The sequence below is a fragment of the Ylistrum balloti genome, unplaced genomic scaffold (assembly GCF_031769215.1).
Source record: "Ylistrum balloti isolate Yb309-2 unplaced genomic scaffold, AGI_CSIRO_Ybal_v1 Utg370114, whole genome shotgun sequence".
In the NCBI taxonomy this organism is placed as follows: domain Eukaryota; kingdom Metazoa; phylum Mollusca; class Bivalvia; order Pectinida; family Pectinidae; genus Ylistrum; species Ylistrum balloti.
The window spans coordinates 43862-67132 of NW_026782134.1; the positions used below are offsets into that span (position 1 = coordinate 43862).

At 35.3% G+C, this 23271-nt stretch overlaps 2 protein-coding genes across 2 annotated transcripts in view; both read left to right on the top strand.

Annotated features, from left to right (window-relative positions):
• Positions 1 to 143: 143 nt before the first annotated feature.
• Positions 144 to 13481, top strand: LOC132550240 (eukaryotic translation initiation factor 2 subunit 3, Y-linked-like). Its single transcript, XM_060214280.1, has 13 exons — positions 144 to 239; positions 5053 to 5116; positions 6175 to 6236; positions 7413 to 7478; positions 7602 to 7723; positions 8031 to 8125; positions 8700 to 8858; positions 9134 to 9268; positions 9564 to 9658; positions 10154 to 10298; positions 11116 to 11285; positions 11535 to 11707; positions 12667 to 13481. Exons 1-13 carry the CDS (start codon positions 144 to 146, stop codon positions 12722 to 12724), a joined length of 1440 nt encoding a protein of 479 aa, XP_060070263.1. The 3' UTR covers positions 12725 to 13481.
• Positions 13482 to 19096: 5615 nt separating this feature from the next.
• LOC132550258 (uncharacterized) overlaps positions 19097 to 23271 on the top strand; it is a 36975-nt gene continuing 32800 nt past the window's right edge. Inside the window, exons 1-5 of the mRNA XM_060214305.1 lie at positions 19097 to 19130; positions 20434 to 20571; positions 21807 to 22103; positions 22460 to 22618; positions 22866 to 23162. Coding sequence (XP_060070288.1) covers positions 19097 to 19130; positions 20434 to 20571; positions 21807 to 22103; positions 22460 to 22618; positions 22866 to 23162 — 925 coding nt within the window. The remainder of the gene's footprint in view (positions 19131 to 20433; positions 20572 to 21806; positions 22104 to 22459; positions 22619 to 22865; positions 23163 to 23271) is intronic.

Consider the following 23271-nt stretch of genomic DNA (forward strand, 5'->3'; position numbering starts at 1 on the left):
GATTGGATGATTTCCACCTACCGGAAACACTGAGAACGAGTAAGATAAACACGCCTGGGAACGAGTAAAAAGTCACCTTATGAAAACGCTTCACTATTTCGTATACCAAATGAAGCGCCTAGAAGATTGTGCGCTTACAGAAAATGCGGCTTGCATCAGACAGCATGGCAGCTGAAGACGAAGGAAAAGAAGTGAAACATCTTCAACCACACTTATCAAAACAGGATTTGAACACTTTAGTTAGTATCAATAGATGTGTTAGTTTCATGTTTAAATGACATGTTGTTCTAATTTGTCGAACGAAATCGAAAACTGACATCAAGTATGGTGTGTGAGGTTTGACAGGAAAAAGTCAACTCGTCTGCGTTTTAACCGGTATTTCATAAAATATGAATATATTGTAATTCCATTCATCTTTTGTTTCGCATTAACCTGTACATATATCATAGTTTAATTTAGTATATATACATCGAAATGATTGCTCTTTTTATTCGAGTTTAAGTGGCCTCTTTAGTAGTGGTCGACATGTCCAGCTCATTATATCTTGGTTATCACAATTTGAATATTTCACATGTGAATATCTTTTATCAACATCGATAGAACTAGTGACACTAAACAAATGTCGGCGAATACCACGAAAAATATATAAGTCATAAAAAAGTTTAAAAACCCGAAAATTTCACAGAAATATTATGTATATGGCCACAGGCTTCAATCACATGCACCTGTATATCGAACGTAAACATTCAGTCCACTATGCATTATCATATGGTACAAAACTTACACATATAAGACCAGTTTCTGTAAGACAGAAGTATGTCATTTGTAAATATTGATGTGCATGAGCTGACTCTTGGGAGTTCAGATTGATGGATGTATATTTGAATGACATACTTAAGTTTTACAGAGATTGATTGACCAGTTTAAAACTTAATGTGATATATGTTTGTAATATTATGTGCAGATTAGCCAAACATCTTATAGTGGTAAACTTTGCTTTTGTTGTGTCTTGAGGAGCTCAGAATGTCAATAAGAAGCCAAACTTTAATTTGATAATTAAACTGGTAATTAATTGCCAGAGACCAAGTGTTGTATGTATGACGGACCACCAAAACGCCATAATTAGCCATGTGTGACTTCTACTTTGTGTGTGTATTGGCGAATATCATCAGAAGACATGCCAATGTTTTGACAAATTAATTTCAAGACATCAAATGACTTTTCCCTTGCTTTCCAATTGAAGGGACTGAAAAATCACTTTGACTCAAGCGATATTTTGTCTCAATGAAGTTTGAGTCATCTGAACTAAAATTACAAAGCTATAGAAGGAAAAAAATTGGGACTTAACAATTATTTTGACTCAAACAATTTCGAGACAAGTTTCAACTTTATATTGCACATGTATACAATTAACATTGACACAATCCTCAGTATGTTGATGAAGGTATATTCAGGGTAGATGTTGAAGTCTATCAATTTGTCAGAATATCTGATGTATGATCAAATCTAGATGTCAAGCATGATAACTTACAGCTCTACCAACTGAGCCTAATACGCGTGTTCTGTCCTCAGAGAATTCTCAATACTCCAGGGGTAACAATCACTCGCTCTCTGCATCCCTGGAACATGTCATAGCAAAATGGAAGTTTCCATGAGCAACGCCTTGTTGACAAGATGAAAAGGCAATTTGTTCCTCTTGATGTAAATCAAACATACTTTGAGGTCGCATAACAGTATATTGTAATGGCTTTGAAGTTGAGTGTCGCTCCTTTGTACTCTTCCACAGGAGGGTATCAGCCTATGATTGGTCAGTTTTTAGGTCATCTGGACCCGAAGGGTCCGATGACCTATAGTCATCATGCTTCGTCCGTCGTCGTCCGCCGTGCGCTGTCCGCCGTGCGCCGTCCGTAAACTTTTCATTCAAACGACTTCTTCTCAAATACTAGAAGGTCTAGGGGGCTAATACTTGGCACAGAGGATACTGGCATGGAGCTCTACCAAGTTTGTTCAAATGAATGACCTTGACCCAATTTAAAGGTCACAGGGGTCAAATATGTTAAAATCTTTAAACAACTTCTTCTCATTAACCAAAAGGCTCAGAGTGTAGATATTGGGCCTGTGACATGCTGGGATGAAGGACTAACTTGACCAAGTTTGTTCAAATTAAAATATACAAAGGACCATTGAACCACTTTAAAGGTCACAGGGGTCAAATATGTTAAAATCTTTAAACAACTTCTTCTCAATAACCAAAAGGTTCAGATTGCTGATATTGTGCCTGTGGCATGCTGGGATGAAGGGCTATCAAGTTTGTTTAAATGAATGACCTTGAACCACTTTCAAACAACTTTCAAGGTCACAGCAAAAGGGTCAAATGTGTCAAAATCTTTAAATAACTTCTTCTCTTTAAATAACTAGAAGGCCTAGGGGGCTAATACTTGGCCCATAGCATGCTGACATGGAGCCCTACAAAGTTTGTTCAAATGAATGACCTTGGCCCACTTTCAAGGTCACAGGGGTCAAATATGTTAAAATATACAAAGGACTTCATCTCAATAAGCAAAAGTCTATGAGTGCCGATATTGGGTCTGTAGCATGCTGGGAGGAAAGGCTACCAAGTTTATTTAAATGAATGACCTTGAACAACTTTCAAGGTCGCAGGGGTCAAATATGTCAAAATCTTTAAATAACTTCTTCTCAAATACTAGAAGGCCTAGGGGGCTAATACTTGGCCCATAGCATGCTGGCATGGAGCCCTACAAAGTTTGTTCAAATGAATGACCTTGGCCCACTTTCAAGGTCACAGGGGTCAAATATGTTAAAATATACAAAGGACTTCATCTCAATAAGCAAAAGTCTATGAGTGCCGATATTGGGTCTGTAGCATGCTGGGATGAAGGACACAGGGGTCAAATATGTTAAAATCTTTAAACAACTTCTTCTCAATAACCAAAAGGTTCAGATTGCTGATATTGTGCCTGTGGCATGCTGGGATGAAGGGCTATCAAGTTTGTTTAAATGAATGACCTTGAACAACTTTCAAGGTCACAGGGGTCAAATATGTCAAAATATTTAAATAACTTCTTCTCAAATACTAGAAGGCCTAGGGGGCTAATACTTGGCCCATAGCATGCTGGCATGGAGTCCTACAAAGTTTGTTCAAATGAATGACCTTGGCCCACTTTCAAGGTCACAGGGGTCAAATATGTTAAAATATACAAAGGACTTCATCTCAATAAGCAAAAGTCTATGAGTGCCGATATTGGGTCTGTGGCATGCTGGGATGAAGGGCTATCAAGTTTGTTTAAATGAATGACCTTGGCCCACTTTCAAGGTCACAGGGGTCAAATATGTTAAAATATACAAAGGACTTCATCTCAATAAGCAAAAGTCTATGAGTGCCGATATTGGGTCTGTAGCATGCTGGGAGGAAAGGTTACCAAGTTTATTTAAATGAATGACCTTGAACAACTTTCAATGTCGCAGGGGTCAAATATGTCAAAATCTTTAAATAACTTCTTCTCAAATACTAGAAGGCCTAGGGGGCTAATACTTGGCCCATAGCATGCTGGCATGGAGCCCTACAAAGTTTGTTCAAATGAATGACCTTGGCCCACTTTCAAGGTCACAGGGGTCAAATATGTTAAAATATACAAAGGACTTCATCTCAATAAGCAAAAGTCTATGAGTGCCGATATTGGGTCTGTAGCATGCTGGGAGGAAAGGCTACCAAGTTTATTCAAATGAATGACCTCAACCCACTTTCAAGGTCACAGGGGTCAAATATGTTAAAATATACAAACGACTTCTTCTCAACAAGCAAAAGTCCATGAGTGCTGATATTGGGCCTGTAAGATGCTTGGAGGAGAGGCTACCAAGTTTGTTCAAATGAATGACCTCAACCCACTTTCTAGGTTTGGCTTGCTTTTTGTCAGATGACCGTTAAGGCCCATGGGCCTCTTGTTTTTTCTCTTAGAACTAGTCACATTACCTTGCTTGTGCCTTCAGTTTTGCCATGTCATTTTCCCAGGGGTTCAGAGATTGGAAGTGACAGTAACTGCCAGAGTATTGAGGATGTCCTCTGAGTAACTGAGATATTATACCATGTACAGACCACTTCAACCCGTTCTTTTTAAAAAGTCATGATAAAATGTTGAAAAAATATACATGGAAATAATAATAACACAACTGTGTGTCTGCTGTTTTCAGTGCTGATGATATAAACTTTACATTATTACTACATTTGTAAGGTACAGAAAGTTGAGAGATTCCTCACTTTGTGAAACATTTTTCTTTTCTCTCATTTCAGCTACATCTTGGTACATCTTAAAACTTTTGTTCAAACAGTTTTCTTTGTTGCCTGTTTTTGGGTCTTTATCAGCCTTTTAAAACAACCATTACATGTTAAATAGATTTCATCATTTTGTTGTGTTTTACATCATTCTGTTATTACTACATACAATTGCTCCATTTGAATAAAACTGTTTATACCAGACACACATCAAACTGATGCAATACTTCAGAGACCTGTGCAACATATACTTGACATAAAACATTGACATTTTACAAGTATGGATTTCAAAGAAAATGGTTCAAAATTAATGTTTTAACTGCTGAATAATGTTTCCTGTTCAAACTTAAAAAATTGGATAAGTTTTCCTGAGGATAGACTTATGTGGGAAAAGTTGAATGGGTGAGAATCATTATTTGTTGTTTCAAGGGGGAGGATAGAAAGAAGAAAGATAGCGTTAAAATTGTTAAAGTGCACAAGAAGTCTTACTGTGGGGGAAAACCCATGTGGTCAGGTAGATGACCACTTACCTTTTCATGTCCATGCCAGGAATAGAACCCCGTACACCTTGATGAAGGAAAGTGTATAATCACTGCACCACCCAAAAGGTTATATACTATTTAGAAAAAATGCCCATGAATGATAGATACATATCATCTAAAGATGTAAATTATGAAAACACTTAAAATTATTGGACGATCAATATAGATACCCAGTATGTATATTGTGTGTTTAATACATTTTATTTCTTTCACTTTCAGAATATCGAGAAGCTCACTCCACTTACACTTGATGTGATCAGTCGTCAAGCAACAATTAACATAGGTAACTTTGATTTCTTAAGTATTGACAAACTTCTATTGTCACAAACTTTGCTCTTTGACTTTATGTGTTTTGCTTCTGATTCTTGTTAAATAAGGTTCAAAACTGTAATACATGTATTAAGTGCGGAAAACCCCTACCTTGTCAAACTCCTGAGGAACATGTCATGTCAATAGTTTTAGGAATACATGGTTTTCAAATAATTACAGTTTGTCATAGGAAGGGATCAATCGAAATATTTAAACTATGTCAATCCAAGCACTGTTCATTTCTTGCAAAAGATAACACAGAGAGGTGATAATAATGGTAGAAAGATGAATACTTTCCCATTGTCTTAGCTCAACAGTTTTAAATGATAATATAATGTTTATTCCATGTATACAATATGTTATTAGTCTCATCTTTTGAAAAAAATATAAATATATTTGGATAACCATTTGGGCCAGTTCACACCAAATGTTTGCCATTGCGTAATTTTGTTTTACACAAAAAGTAGATTCATTTCAACAGTGGTTGATTTTTTGTGTTAACAAATTTTAAGAAAAGTCTCAATAAAAGAATCATATTGGATGGCTGTAAAAGTATGTAAACATGCCACCATTAATCCCATAATTATCTGCTGCTTACCAAACACCAGACATACTGGTGTGATTGGAACTGCTACACGAAACTAGGACACGGTCATGTGTTACACAGGTAGATTCTGGCAAGTGTGATATCTGTTTGATGAAAAGAGGGGAGAAATACTATAGACAAGAAGGGAACAAAATAAAAAATCAATCTGAGAAATGTTGGGTATTCCAGCAATAATGGTTTGAGGAATCCACAGATAAATTAAAAATGTATTAAGATATGTTGAGAATATATAAAGACATGGTTAGGAATATTTATTCTGTGAATCTGGGGTATTGGAGTGATACAGGTTCAAGGAAGTGTGGTTTTGCTGTATGTCAAATTATGTGTTTATGCAGTTAAAAAAACATGTTACTAATCTGATACATTAATGTTATATAATATATGATGATTTATGAATGCTGTTACCATTTCATCTACTGTTGTAGGCACTATTGGTCATGTAGCCCATGGAAAATCCACAGTAGTAAAAGCTATATCTGGTGTACAGGTTTGTGAACAGTTTGATTTTTCCCCTAAAGTTGTCAGTCTTATCAGTTTGTCCTCTCTTTCTTAAATATTACAATATCTTGGATATTAAAGTTAGCTCCATGCATGGCCTCACCATGTCAATCTTTACGTACACAAACATATCATCAGAAATACTACTCATTATGTTATTTTCAGTAATCTACAGAGAGTAGAAGTTTTTGTGATGAGTCAAAAGAATCCTTTCCAAAATTGTTATGAATCCCAAATATGAGAAAGAGATGTAGTGTCTTTTCGAAAAAAATAGACGAATCCCAATGGCAAAACCTGATTCCAAGACTCTAATATCTCTATCTTGGTAACCGTGGACAGTGACCTGTATTTTCTGCTTTACTTTATTAAGTTCAGCTGTTGTGTTTAGCTTCATTTATCTAGATGAACTAAGTCCATTTAGATATTAGTCTAGAAATCATCAATTTTTAAATGGCGATCCTGTTTGAGGAGCTATCACTGTCATAGTCTCACATGTAGGTCTCTGTCAGTGTGACTTTATCACTGGCTTTGGGCTCAACTCTGCATTTAGCTCTACTTCAGTATATGTTGCAAATATTTTTAATAGTTTATGGAGTCCTCATATTGCTTGACTTGATATTGATAATTCCATATTTAGTAAAAGGTACATATATTTGGTAGTTAATATGTTTAATACATTTATCTTAAAATTAAGGTTTTATAGATACCCCCTTCCTCAAGTTTTTCCTAACTTAAACTGAATTTGTGGGAAGTATTGCAATATTTTATATGTTTTGTTTTCTTTACAGAACTTGATTGTTAAGCAGAATTATAAAATCTTGATTAGCAAATTAACAGTTGAACCATTGCAAAGAAAGGCTATCATTTTTGCAAACTGCTTGATCTTTTTTGAGATTAATTTTTGTTAAATGTAAATTATAACACTATCAGCACTTTATACCAAACTAACCATACTGTTCTAATTGGCAGAGTTTTGTATTATGTTGAAATCTCACTGACAGCCTAGGCTATAGCTGTCCTTTGCTTCAAGGAAGACATTAAACATTAAAAGTTAAATAATACCATATAACAGATACTGGGATATATACCGTAATAGATATGAAGATATGAAAAACTTTTCCTGTAAGGTCACTTTTAATGTTGTAAAATTCTTTTACTGTTTCAGACTGTTCGATTCAAAAATGAATTGGAAAGAAATATCACAATCAAATTGGGATATGCCAATGCAAAGGTAATTATTGACTCTTCATCTTTTTCAGTCTTTTTCTTAATTTTCTGTGAAGAATATTAGATATTATTTATGGTTTGAACCAATTTCTTTCTTCAGAAAACTGAAGTGTTTCATATGTTTCAGATTTATAAATGTGACAACAATGCTTGTCCTCGCCCTGGCTGCTACAGGTCATGTGGCAGCTCAAAGGAAGATGTTTTCCCTTGTGACAGATCAGGATGTCCTGGAAAATTTAAAGTCTTGAGGTAAGGAAGTCAACTTTGCTACATTATGTTTTCAACCACAATACAACTAGGCAGTATACTACACATTTTCTTGAATCATTCATCAGACTGCTAGCCAAGTAGTACATAATAAAAGAGCAATTTGTATATATTTGACTACAGGAAATGCTATGGAAATAATTATTATTAACAGTTAGGATAACAGCATTCATATTATTTTTGAGGCAGAAATTTTAGGAATCTTGAATGTATAGTAAATTTTGAGTTTTCTTCTTGTGTTTTTATTTAGCATGTATATTGTAGTCACATAGATTTCTTTCCATTACAGACATGTATCATTTGTGGACTGCCCTGGTCACGACATTCTTATGGCTACCATGTTGAATGGAGCAGCTGTCATGGATGCAGCTCTTCTATTAATTGGTATGCATTCTATCTTTTCATGATTTATACATTTTATTGTTACTGTAAAACCAGGTATGTTCATGGGGCTCAATTTTCATGTGTTTTTTAATGACACTTAATTTTGTTGATAAATATTGTTCAATGAATCTACTTACACTAATTTCATCAGTTTGTGGACATATTTGATTTTATGGATTGATAGTATCCACAAAAGAATAATGATAAATTGTCTAAAGTATGCTACTTGAAGTCTGTCTGAAGTCTAATTCCTTAAGCTTTGGAAATCAATAACTTCTCAATTTCCTTAAGCTTTGGATATCAATAACTTCTCAATTTATTCTTGATAAGTAAATGACAAATCATGATTGCCAAAAGTATATAGACCTAATTTTTTAATGTTAAGGGCATACACCGCTCTAATATGTGGTATATATACTAATTTGTACAATTTGTATATCTGCTTCGTGAATTTTCATTGTATGTTAATTAAGTTAATCGTACAAACAGTAGATATTATAATACATGATGTTTCCGTTATAGATTACAGTATCGTTATTGTGTTTATCAGTTATTCATTGTTTTCTCTTTGTAGCTGGAAATGAATCATGTCCCCAACCCCAGACCTCAGAACATTTGGCAGCAGTAGAAATCATGAAGCTGAAACATATTCTTATTTTACAAAACAAGATAGATCTAGTGAAAGAAAGCCAGGCTAAGGAACAGTATGAACAGATTCTTTCATTTGTCAAAGGTAGAGCTTTCTTAATTACAATGTTCTGTTTATAAAAATAACAATAATACAATAAATGATATATCCAACTGTAGGAGTTATGGAGGTCACTTACTTATATCACTTTTCAGAAATGATAGACAGGTGGAGACACCCATATTCCTTGGATGTTATTGACTTTTGAGTTCAAAAGAGAAAGATATATTCTCAAATAAAATGTCACTTTTAGATTTCCTTTTTTGTAAGACAAAGGCAATGAAATGTATAATATCCCATTTTTTATTTGCTTTTAATAGGAACTATAGCAGAAGGTGCTCCAATCATCCCTATATCAGCCCAGCTGAAGTACAACATAGATGTCATATGTGAATATATTGTTAAAAAGATTCCTGTGCCTCTCAGGGACTTCACATCAGAACCCAGGCTTATAGGTAAATACTGAAAACATAAAGTTGGGTTTAAATGGTCAATGATATACACAACTTCTGTAACAAGCAATGAACGGTTTTCCTCATTTACACTCAGAATTTTTAATCTGTGTTTCAACATGTGTTTTTTCCTTAAGTCACAGGTTTACAATGACGTATGTTTATTTTAATTGATTTTGTCTCCGTGAAAAACTAATATACATATATTAAAGACCTGGTGTGAGTTGGGAAAATGTCTGTTTCCAGGAAAGATGGTCTGATGTTCCTTGTTTCTAACTGAACAATTGATGTCTTTTAGTTATCAGATCTTTTGACGTCAACAAACCAGGAAGTGAAGTTGATGACCTAAAAGGGGGTGTGGCAGGTGGAAGTATTTTAAAGGGAGTCCTTAAGGTAAAAAACAATCAACAATTATTAAACAATTGTTTAAGACCACCATGGATTAAAAAATGCATATTAGATGTTGTTTCATCCATCTAAAAGATATTTTTTGTAAAATTATTATTATTATTATTAACAGATGAAATGATCTCTTTACATTTTGCTTTGAAAGACAAGTCTAAAGTCTGCAAAATAAAAAATGAAAAAAATAGCATGGTGGCCATTAGACTTTCATGAAGGGTTTTTGAGTGTGCTATACAAGTCACTTTTTATGATGTATATCAGATTTATAGTTATTGGAAAATGTAGCAAATGAAAATTCGACATCGTTTTACAGAGTTAGTTCATGTAGAGCAACAAAATTAGATAAAAGTTAAAGAGAAGTTATTTTAAGGTACAGAAAAAAGAAATTGCAATTTAATCAGCTGCTGTCCTGATTTATGGTATGATCTTGTTATGAACCATGCATCCTTCGTCTGATGTTTTCACTCCTTGTTTTCTTCTCAGGTTGGCCAAGAGATTGAAGTCCGACCTGGAACTGTGTTAAAAGACCAGGATGGAAAACTTACATGTACACCTATATTCTCAAGAATATTGTCATGTTTTGCTGAACAGAATGACCTTCAGTATGCTGTACCTGGTGGATTGATTGGTAATTATGGCTATCTCAAAACACTTACAGTTGTCAATTTTATCCTCCACAAATTTACAGTTGTCAATTTTGTCCTCCACAGTGATATAGAAGAAGTAGTGTGAACAAGATCATTGAATTAGACACTTCATGTATGTTTAGATTGGTATATCTTAGAAAGTATAAAAAGATCAAGGTCATTAGATCATACTCACTTTTTTCACCAGTGTTTCACATTAACCCCTGAATGATGGTACAAAATTCCCAGAACTGATGAAATTCAAGACTTGTATCATTGATTTTCAAGCACTATTCTAATACATTGTTAAGGGCACATTGTACCCCAGTTTTGAAATAAAAGGGGACACTACACACTAAATTGAATTTGACAATTTATCACTATGTTTATGAATACTGATGAAGAAAGAGTTCTTAAATTCTATTTTAAGATCCACTTTTGATTGGGATCTGAAGTTGACCACAAAAAAAAAATTATGACCACTCCAAAATACATCTTGAGTTTGGGGTTTATTTTATTATGAATATCAAGTTACTTAAACCACGAAAGATAGCTCTGCCTAATATAAATATGTATTGTTCTTTTGTAGCAATCACCATTTTAGTCATTCTAGGTCAAACAACACACTTCAGGCATGAGGAATTGAAGTTTTAATTAAAGTTACCACATAATTCTTTCATTATTGCCACAGGTTTCTAACCTAAAGATAAATGTGAAGAAAATTCAAAGAACTTGTTAAGATCATGTGATGAAAGGCACCCAGGTCTATTTGGGGACATTTGATATGTATGTAACAGCAAGATTTACTGTGTTGTACAGGTGTGGGTACGAAGATTGATCCCATGTTGTGCCGAGCTGATCGTATGGTTGGATGTGTATTAGGAGCAGTTGGTGCTCTGCCAGACATCTACACAGAACTCACCATCTCTTTCTTTTTGTTGAGGCGACTGTTGGGAGTGAAAATGGAGGGGGATAAGAAGGGGGCAAAGGTGAGCTTGTAATCATATTTTTATGATTAAAATGATAAGTATAGCATTGGAATGTTCTAAATGAAATTATGTGGAAAAATTGATTGTCAAAATTGAAATCTAAAGAAAAGAGTATCACAAATGTTAGCATAAACTTTGATCCTTTTATTCTAAAGTATGATCAGTACTTAAAAAGTTTTCCCTCCTTTGCCCTTCATTTGTGGTAACCAATAGAAAAAAGAAGCTAAGAAAATCAAAATTTTATTCCAGGTGCAAAAGTTGTCTAAGAATGAGATCTTGATGGTAAACATTGGTTCCTTGTCGACGGGAGGCAGAGTGCTGGCAGTGAAAGCTGATTTGGCTAAGATAGGGTTAACAAACCCAGTCTGTACAGAAATAGGAGAGAAAATTGCTCTCAGTAGAAGAGTGGAGAAGCATTGGAGGTGAGAAACAGCATGAAAATAGATTTATTTGTAGTTGCATAATTCCATCACATCTCTCTGTAAAGTGGCACAGCAAAAGCAGAGTTGGTAGATTGATCTGAGGTGTATTGTTTTTGTAATCTCTGCTCAAGAAAGCTGTTTGCTGCAGTGTTTGTGACTTTGACTAGCAAACAAAGTCCCTGGAATGGGAAAAGCATATGATTTAATCTCATATGATATAGCACTAAGTATTTTGATATCCTTTATAACAGACATTCTTATTGTAAATGGTGTATATTGAGTGTGTAAAGAACAGTGGTGTCAGTATAGACAGAGTGCTGTACCATGAGTTAGGAACAAACTGATGCACTGTAACACATGTCATCAAAGCACTGTGACCAGTATATAACAGATAAAAAATTACCATATGTAAACAGAATTAGACAATATGATATTGTCGTACATAGCAGTGATGCCATTAAATTTTTCATTAAACAATTAAGTTACATATTGCATATTACTACAAGGTTGATGGTCCTTCTTAATCATCAGTTAACATATGTGGTAAACTGGTACAGAATTTCCAGATATAAGATTACTTGAATCAGAAACAATCCTTGTCTATAATTACTCTACCAATCTACGTGGTCAAAAAAAATTAAAAAAAAACTGTCCTCACCAGTGCATTGACCTGAACTGAGTCGCCAGTTCACCAACTTTACATGCATCTCTTGCCAATACAACTGTGCAACCTATTGAGTGATCCATCGGAGAAAACTCCTATGTGCTCATTTCTTACAGTCAACCACTCAAAATACAATGTATGTTTGAAGTCTTATTTTGGCTGGTTTGCCTAGATATCTTTGCGTCATATTTGATATATCTACCAGGCAAATATTGAATCGCTTGCTTCATTGAATTAACTCAGCAGTTATTGTGATATTGAGAGAATATTACTTATCTTACTTTTCCTATTCCAGGTTGATTGGTTGGGGTCAAATTCGACAGGGAGTCAAGGTCACGCCACAGAAGTCGTAGATTTTATAACTACGTGATATAAGAACACGATATGTCATAGAACTGACGATGTGAAATGGCTGTGTGATCCACCAGGATGATACTTGTACAAGAACACTGCTGTAAGATCCCAGGGAATGATGACCAGCATTTTTCACTCCTTTACACATCATTGATAAGGGATTCCAGTAGTTGTATGACATTGTGACTGTTGAACAGAAGAGAACAAGATATGAAGAAGACATCTGCATTTTGTGACTGGTTCAAAGTGACCTTTTGTCGAGGTTAATGACAAACTGTTGGACGCAAACTCAAATTGAAATTACCTTTCTGAACACTGAAAAATGGTGAAATCATGTGACTAATTTATATAAGTAGATTTTCCTTTTGAACCAGAGGCAGTTGCAATATTAAATCAAAATTTTCGCAAAGAGACAAAGAAATTTGAACTCTGATAATTTTAATGATGCTGAAAAATATTTTGTCCTTATTCTGATAAGACATTTAGAACCGTTTTATGGCATTAATGAAATTATTGTTTTGTGATGACTTAGGACATACATATTTTGTGGCAATTCATTTTTTCTTAACTGCAGTTAGAGTATTAATGTTTTTTCAACAAGAGTACTGCTTAAATGTGTATCTTTACATTACTCATTCAAACTGTTTCAGAAAACTTGATTTTTTTGTAAATAATACAAGAAAGTAACTAACTAAAAAACATCAAAGTCACATATGAAAAGAAAAAAAGACCGAATAAATAATTTATTACCCATCATCAGGTTTTCTTCATTTTAATCTTTTGCCCATATATTACTATTAGATTTGTTATAGCATTCAACATGTATGTTTTTATGCTACCCGAAATTTTTCGGTATTAGCATGTAGTTGTGGCTTTGTTTGTCTTTTGTGTGTCCAGAGCGTGACTTTGCCCTCAGCCAAGCAAGAATCATGAAAATACTGTGTATTAAGTTACACTCAGGCGATGTGTAGTCTAGCAGATTCAAGGCCAACAAGCCCACATTTATAGTGCCCTTTGATAAAATTCTAAGTCTATAGAGTGTAACTATTTTTTGGCATTTACTCCATGATTGTGCAGTATACCTCTAAAGTTGATGTCTTGGTTATCTCCCATATAATTTACTGTACCAAATATCCATAAACACACATACTAATAACAATTGGTTCTTGCAGCTGACACGTATATTACTAAGATACCCTTATCCAAACTCCATCATTTCAAGGTGTTTTTACAGATATGTGTAATTTATAAGGCCAAATTTAACATTTGCAGACAGGGAAGGCCTCTAGTGAAGATGTTTCCATGACACATTCATCTGTTACACAGATATTGTTGTTATATTCTATAGTTTTGCTTATTACAAGCTAATTTGGATAACTAACTAATTTGAAATAATCCAGATATAAAAAAAATCAATGATTCCATTATCAATAGGGGAGATAAGTCGTAGACACAGAGAGGAAAAGCTCATTTGCTAAGTTGTGGTAAAAAAAACAAACTTTGGGGGAATAAATCACCTGCCACATGTGAAGGCTGAAGACAGTTCCATACTTGAAACAATTATAAAGTCAGTGTGTAAATTGGGAAAACAGGTTGCCTTCTTGAACGGTCATCAAAGGTTCCATAACTTTCAGGGCAATGCTTGTGGTGAAACACTGAAACCTACAAATCTAGAAGGTCATTCTGCAATAAAATTTTCTAAGTAAAAGTGTATTTGAAATTTCATTCGACAGTAAAGAAATAAACTCTGTTATGCAAAATTAGCCAACACGGGGTCCTACGAATTAAGACCCATTCAGTTGCTAATTAAGGATGTATGTTTTCTGGCAACCTAATCTCAATATGATTAGTATGAGATTAAGTTTTATTTAGAAGAATTTTTCTAATGGCAATGAACACTTTATTATTTTTCGCTGTCTTTCCTATGACTTTATAATCATACTATTTATAAAAATCTGTTTCGCTGAGAAGTACAAACCTCCACATATCCGACTTGTCACCAACCAGGTGGCTAGCTGGAAGACATGTACCCCAGACATTTGCCTACCAATGAAGAAAGTGCCCACATATCAACTTTTAGGCACGGATCACAACGAAAGGATTCTGATCTCCCACAGTTTCTTCATCTTGCTTTTGATACTGTGATGGTATAGTTATAAGCTTGTTTGCAGATGAGGGCCAAGAACAAAGGAAGGTTGATAACTAAGGACCTCACTATTGACAGGATATGTAAATTTTTGAGAGAGTAAAATAGAAGTAGGTCAGAGAGATAAATGTAAAAGAGACCATCACTATTTATTGAGACGTTCTGTAAACCGATAAATGCCTTTTTATTGAACTGAGCTTAGAACTGAGAAAGTGTATGGTAAAGTGTAGCGATACTATTAATATCACGAGATGGACATCCTTAATACTTCAGGGGTTACGATCACTTTAGCTCTCTGTACCCCTGAATCATTTCCCGTCTAGAACGGGTTTCAGGAGAAAAATACGTACCAGTCGCAGACAAATAGCTCTTTTGGAGATTACAAAGGAGTCGCACACAACTTCAAAACCAGTACAACATACAGTTATGAACCCAAAGATTCGTTTGATGTACATCAAAGGATCGAACTAGTCTTCTCGTCTTGCCCAAAAGGTTTTGCGCATGGAACGTTCAGTTTTGTCATTGAGTGTTCCAGGGCTGCAGAGAGCAAAAGCGATAAAAAAAATCCATGTAGTATCGAGGACGGGAGCTGCTCGCGTATGAAAGGTGTATTGTGTTGAAAATACATCGGTATATTTCAGCAGTTCAGTTATGATGCTATATAATAAAACGGTGTATCCTCGTAAATGGCAGTTGTTCACCTTGTTCAATGGACATTTTTCGCATATACATTTTTGTATCCGTGTCATAATGTAGTTACGAAATATATTACCCAACTGGACACCAAAACATTTTTTGGCCCGTGTCGTCCATTGATGAGATATGACATTAGACACTTTTTGACCGGACGTGTCGTCCATTGATGGGATATGGCATTAGACCTGTTGATGGGATATGGCATTAGACCTTTTTGGCCCGTGTCGTCCGTGATTGGGATATGACATTAGACCTTTTTGGCCCGTGTCGTCCGTTAATGGGATATGACATTAGACCTTTTTTCGCCCGTGTCGTCCGTTGATGGGATATGACATTAGACATTTTTGACCCGTGTCACCCATTGATGGGATATGGCATTAGACATTTTTTGACCATGTCGTCCGTTGATGGGATATGATATTTAGACATTTTTGACTCGTGTCATCCATTGATGGGATATGGCATTAGACATTTTTTGACCGTGTCGTCCGTTGATGGGATATGACATTAGACACTTTTTGGACCGTGTCGTCCGTTGATGGTATATGGCATTAGACACTTTTTGGCCGGTGTCGTCCGTTGATGGGGTGTGACATTAGACCTTTTTTGGACAGTGTCGTCCGTTAATGGGGTATGACATCAGACATTTTTGGGCAGTGTTGTCCGTTGATGGGGTATGACATTAGACATTTTTTGGCCCGTGTCGTCCGTTGATGGGGTGTGACATTAGACATTTTTTGGCACGTGCCGTCCGTTAATGGGGTATGACATTAGACATTTTTGGCCCGTGTCGTCCGTTGATGGGGTATGACATTAGACATTTTTGGCCCGTGTCGTCCGTTGATGGGGTATGACATTAGACATTTTTTGGCCCGTGTCGTCCGTTGATGGGGTATGACATTAGACACTTTTTGGACCGTGTCGTCCGTTAATGGGATATGACATTAGACATTTTTTTGCCCGTGTCGTCCGTTGTTGGGGTATGACATCAGACATTTTTGGGCAGTGTCGTCCGTTGATGGGGTATGACATTAGACACTTTTTGGACCGTGTCGTCCGTTAATGGGATATGACATTAGACATTTTTTGGCCCGTGTCGTCCGTTGTTGGGGTATGACATCAGACATTTTTGGGCAGTGTCGTCCGTTGATGGGGTATGACATTAGACATTTTTTGGCCCGTGTCGTCCGTTGATGGGGTATGACATTAGACTTTTTTGGGCAGTGTCGTCCGTTGATGGGGTATGACATTAGACATTTTTTGGCCGGTGTCGTCCATTGATGGGAGATGACCTTAGACACTTTTTGGCCCGTGTCGTCCGTTGGTGGGGTATGACATTATACATTTTTTGGCCTGTTGAGTTGCAAATGCTTCATACAATTTCATTGACTTTGAATAGAGTAATAATGAAGCTATTAGGACAATTTGTGTGTTTATCATGGAAAAGACATAGAAATTAGATTGCTAGTCAAGTTTGAAAAGCAATGTAATTGACTTGTATTAGTTTAAGATTATCTAAATCTGTTTAAGATTATCGAGACACCGTGTCTTTAATGGGGTATGACATTAGACATTTTTGGCCCGTTTCGTCCGTTAATGGGATTTTTTGACCGTGCCGTCCGTTGATGGGGTATGACATTAGACATTTTTGGCCGGTGTCGTCCGTTGGTGGGGTATGACATTAGATATTTTTTGGCCCGTGTCGTCCGTTACTGGGGTTTTTTGGCCAGTGTCGCCCGTGGATGGGGTATGACATTAGGCATTTTTTGGCCCATGTCGTTCGTTAATGAGGTATGACACTTTTAGCAATTTATATAAGAAATCCATTATATATCATACATGTGGGTTAATCGTGATTATTAAAGACACCAAGTATATTTATCATATGTTTATTCAATATACCTGTGCATGGATACACTATATTTCAGGAAGCTTGTTTTTTATTATTTTTTGTTAATCGAAATTATTAATATACACGCGGTAAGCATATGTAATGAAATTTCACAAGAAATTCTAGTGTTAATGTTTAGCAGAAATAGTATTGTACGCCACACATGGTTTATCAGTACATTCTGTATGTTAAATTCAGTCCATACTTTAGTGAACATAATAAAAATATCAGTTTATTCACCGAACAGAGACAGAATATTTCTAACAAAATTAAAAAGTTTAAAACATTTTATAGTAGCGAAGGCGCTGCTCTGTTGAGTTGCAAATGCTTCATACAATTTCATTGACTTTGAATAGAGTAATAATGAAGCTATTAGGACAATTTGTGTGTTTATCATGGGAAAGACATAGAAATTAGATTGCTAGTCAAGTTTGAAAAGCAATGTAATTGACTTGTATTAGTTTAAGATTATCTAAATCTGTTTAAGATTATCGAGACACCATTTGCACCGTTCTCGATTATAGTTTAAAACTTTGTGTTATGGTCTATATTGTGTGGTTTGATAAGAGGGCAGATTTACATGTCCGTACTATCGTTATTAATTCATTGATCATCGATCTTTTCCAGTTATACGCATCTACTGAACATTTGTTTGTTAGGATTCGGTTCCAACATTGGACCATACCAACAATATTACTTACTAAATTCTATCTATCGGTTTTAGATATATATCTGAAAACAATCAAGATAAAAAAGGTGAAAACTTCCTAACCAAATAAGATAAGCAGAGGTCAGAAACTTAAGAAATCAAGATTAAAGAGGTGAAAACTTCCTAACCAAATAAGATTAACAGAGGTCAGAATCTTAAGAAATCAAGATAAAAGAGATGAAAACTTCCTAACCAAATAAGATTAACAGAGGTCAGAATCTTAAGAAATCAAGATAAAAGAGATGAAAACTTCCTAACTTTATCAAGTTAACAGAGGTAAAAAAAAGATCCTAACAAATTATGAGAAATGGAATAAAAAATTTTCCTGACCAAATTAGAATGAAAGAGGTCAATATCACCAGTTCGAGTAATATATTGTCGAATCTGCTCCAACTCGCTCACATGATAACATAATACGACCAGTCTTTCGACGGGCGCATAAAAGTGAGTTTACTGTGCCTTGTATAATTTTGAAGGTTTAGTATGTCTCTTGGATATCAGAGATGTAACGGTATCACCATTTTTTCCGCAGTATATTCTTCTCAACAAGTATCGAATACTGAAATATCATACCATTGGCCTGTTATGTCAACTCAGCTACTTCCCAAATGTTTACGCTTTGGAATAAGGATAGATAGTAATGTGAGCGAATTTGAAAAACAATGTTCAGTGCTGTGTGTTGAAATGTTACGAAATATGCATGGTGTTTGTTAAGTGCAATAACACGTGTAGTAATAACAAGTTGTAGTAATAGAGCTTCTTAAAATATTTGAGACTGAAATAAAGCACCTGTGTATGCTTGGCACACACGGCTGCATAAAAATATGTATAATAAACCCCTCGAGATTTATTTTAAGATAAAATAGGATCACGTGATTGCATGCTGCAACAGAGCAACAACAGAATGAACAGCTTGACTATAAGACGTTATGGCCGAGATAAAAGTCGCCAATGTATCATTACGTATGTATGTTCAAGGAAGCCTCTGTCCATCGCCTGCATGTGAAGCAAGAGCTTTATTGGCATTTGGTTGTACAGAAATATTTGTAAACAATGTCTACATGTTGATGAGTGCCTCTGACAATGATCATTTTCAAATTCATCTCTTTTTTCAGATTTCTTTTTTTTTCACAAATACCTTTGTCGAATATTTTGATGTGAATGTAGTGAAAAATCTCTGATATTTGATTATTTCTAATTAAATTTCTACTGTAAATAAATGCCAGTAAATTCGAAATGATTAATGCTGACACTATGTGATAGATGCAGTGATAAGTCTACTTTGTATAAGAGTCTACTCTCAAATATAACATTGTTGTGATATCAGTCATGATTTACAACTTCGCATGTCACATGTGTTAACTTCTCTGAAGAAGTGGCATTATACGCTTAGATAGAAGAAAAGAAATGTACAAATATGTTCATGTGTTCTGTTGAAGTATGGGTTTCGGTGTTATGGCAGTTATGCAACATGAGCTGCACGTTCAATATTGACAAGCACAGGTCAGTGTAGGTACTAAAGCAACTTATCTACAGGTAAGTAATAAACAGAGAGAGAGACTAGTCAGGTATATATCGCGTAATCATTACTTGATGTTCTCCCTCCAGATCAGTCGTCAGTTTGGTTACAAGTGATTTTCTCCTATTACTGACATACTTCGTGGTGTAGACTAACGCTTCAAATAATACAACTCTTTCTTTCAGACATTATGAAAGTATATAACTAATTAAAGCTGGTAAATACTTGTATTGTCGGTGAGTAACTTTTAGAGTAATACATTTTCGTTTTTTCAAAGTTTACATAATTATATAACTAGTTAAAGCAGGTAAGTACTTGCACTGTCGGTGACTAATGCTTAAAATGTTACATTTCCTTTCTTTTAGAGTTTACACACACATATATATATATACTAGGTAAGTACCTGTATTCTCGGTGACTAAAACGCTTCAAATGTTAAATTTCCTTTCTTCTTTTAGAGATTACATATATATATATACTAGGTAAGTACATGTATTCTCGGTGACTAACGCTTCAAATGTAACAATTTTTCACATACATTAAAAAACAGGTAAGATGTTTGGTGTAAACTTCTAATCTTACACAGCGAACGAACCAGCTCAACCTCGTATACAGGGTTTGAGGAAGTACTAGCTCGTTTAAGACGTACCTACTTTTATTAAAGTGGAAATTGTATGGGCGATCTTCTTACGCTAGGAGTATGTTTTTATTTTTAAATAACTACCTATCTTCTTTGTAATGTTTCAGAGCTAACATTAAGCGAAGCCTGTAACGTTGCATCACAGTGTTCTGATGTCAATGCTGAGTGTGACAGTTTCTGTAGATGTAAGGCTGGATACTTTGATAGCAATGGATTTACTACCTCTGGCGGGACGTGCTTACATAGTAAGTTGACTTACCTTATTAAAATATTTGCAGCTGGAGCACCATTACACAATGATATTAGGAAATTAACCAAAATTCACGACTTTGCTACTTGACTATATAACAAAGATGTCTCTGTTATAGGAAGCTTCAAGAAGTTATCGTCTTCTGGTCTGAATTGTGTTATTAATGTAGTATGATCTATAAGTAAAGGTACATCAAGCATCTCTCTTGTAAACTTTGGTTTGTACTTATCAATGATGCTTAGAACGAGGGTTTCAGATATCACTAACTAGATGCGATCATTAACCTAAAATCAATCTCAACTCACTGCACTAAGGACATGCCAATATACGAAGCACGTGGAAATGGATAGAAGCAGATAAGACAAGTTTTCATAATTCTATTACATTTCCTCGGTTCTAGGGGTCGTAATGGTTGAAATCCAAGAAGAATACTTAAAACAAATAATACTGAATGTCATTTGTATTTACCGTTTGACTAAAGATATGGTGCCGTGTTTCATTTTCCAACGGAATTATTCATGATATTAGTTCGATTGGCATGATGACCAGATAGTGTTTGTGTTTAATGTTACATCTGATCTAATAATTAAGGGCTTGTTCCCATCATCGCGACTTCGTGAAAGATGTTGACAACTGATAGAGCCTAAAACAGGTTTACATGGGAAACAAATTGACGAAAACGATGAGAAAACGTTTTCTGCTAAATACTTATCATAACAGAAAATACCGACATGTCTTCAATTCAAACTGAACTTCGATGAAACTAGGGTAAAATATGATCAAAAGTTTAAAATAAAAATTACACGGGGACAGTTGAATAATATAATTAGATTAGACCAGTGTGGGGAAGGATTATCATCCCAAGTAAGTGAGTATGAACACTTCTAACATGAGAACAAGTTAAACAACATAACTATCAGCCATACCTATTAACGTGCATCAGCACGTCCACCTTGATATCGTATACAGTTAGATGTTATAAAATGGTTTATGTGTCTAATTGTTTCGTTATAGACAGCTTACTCACCGTATTTCTTGTAATGAAAGAAGGCGACAAATAATACTTACATTGTGGGATTCGTCGATGAAGTCGAAACTGCTTTCGTTTTAAGAATAAGTAGTCGTTTCAATTAGATAACATTTTGAAGCATTAAAGTATCGATAGAAGTGTTAAAAATATCCGAAAGACGGAATAAATGAGGAATGAAAATATAAATACTTTCTTTACAGTGAGTTATCTGAAGGTGACAATGTTGACATTCTCATCTGTATCGTCCAGTGGTGTAATCCTGAGCTGGACACCTCCCACATACTCCTCACAAGTCTCCAGTTACACGGCAGTTTGGAGGTTGAACGGTAGTTCTACAGTGGAAGGAAACATGACCGTCGGAAATAACGTGACAACTGCAAATATCACCGGACTGACTCAGGGTACAGATTATGTGTTTTCGGTAGTGTCGAAGGAAATAGGGAGTCGTGCAGAAGAGCAAGAGATCGAATCGAATGACACAGTCACATTAAGTACAAGTATGTTGACACTTTCTATGTGATTATCATTTACTCGGAAGTATGGCATATGTTTTGGAATCGATTTGAATCAATTTGCATATCGTTTGTTGATATTTGTGTAACAAGTTTAATTTGTTTTCATGAGCCGTTTCTACTGAAATGTAAGAGAAAATGGCAATATTTCATTGTGAAAGTGTTAAATGAAAAACGTAAGAATACAGTTACGACGGCTTGAATAGAAAATTGATCAATGATGAAGTTTCCGTGAATGATTTACGGTCTATCAATTAGTAGAATAAAACACCACAGATATTCTTTTACATTTTAATGTGCTGATACATTGACGTTGTGAATAAGGTCTCATGTAATTGCAGATGCAATACTGAGTGAGGCATGCGGCGGTTCAGTTGTGTGCGATGATGGCAAATCTGAATGTATTGCTGGTGATACTGGTGGAGGAAACGTGTGTAGGTGTCAATCTGGGTACTACGACAATAATGGTTTCAGTACAGCTGGTGGAGTGTGTACAAGCAGTAAGTATACGATATGGGAAGTTTGAAAACAATACATACTGACATTGCCATACTCAGAATTGTTTTTATAATATGAGAAAAGTGTTGTGTATGGTGCTACGAAACTATTTTGGTAGGGATTATCCGTATATGATCATTCAATTCATGATGGAATTACATTGAAGACGTTGCTGCGTGAATTGAACAGCTGTATTTCAAAGGACAGGTTTATTTGCATCTGTGTTCATTGTTTTGTCATTATTTTCAGTGAATGACTTAATGGCGACAATGTTGACATTCTCATCTGTAACGTCCAGTGGTGTAATCCTGAGCTGGACAGCTCCCTCCAATTTTGCACAAGTCTCCACTTATACGGCAGTTTGGAGGTTGAACGGTAGTTCTACAGTGGAGGGAAACATGACCGTCGGAAATAACGTGACAACTGCAAATATCACCGGACTGACTCAGGGTACAGATTATGTGTTTTCGGTAGTGTCGAAGGAAATAGGGAGTCGTGCAGAAGAGCAAGAGATCGAATCGAATGACACAGTCACATTAAGTACAAGTATGTTGACACTTTCTATGTGATTATCATTTACTCGGAAGTATGGCATATGTTTTGGAATCGATTTGATTCAATTTGCATATCGTTTGTTGATATTTGTGTAACAAGT

Bases quoted from the DNA above. Each gene is read 5' to 3' on its own strand.
- LOC132550240 (XM_060214280.1), top strand. From the start codon at position 144: ATGCGGCTTGCATCAGACAGCATGGCAGCTGAAGACGAAGGAAAAGAA. The intron at 8,859-9,133 runs GTAGAGCTTTCT...TGCTTTTAATAG, and splicing joins GATTCTTTCATTTGTCAAAG to GAACTATAGCAGAAGGTGCT. The intron at 11,286-11,534 runs GTGAGCTTGTAA...ATTTTATTCCAG, and splicing joins GGGATAAGAAGGGGGCAAAG to GTGCAAAAGTTGTCTAAGAA.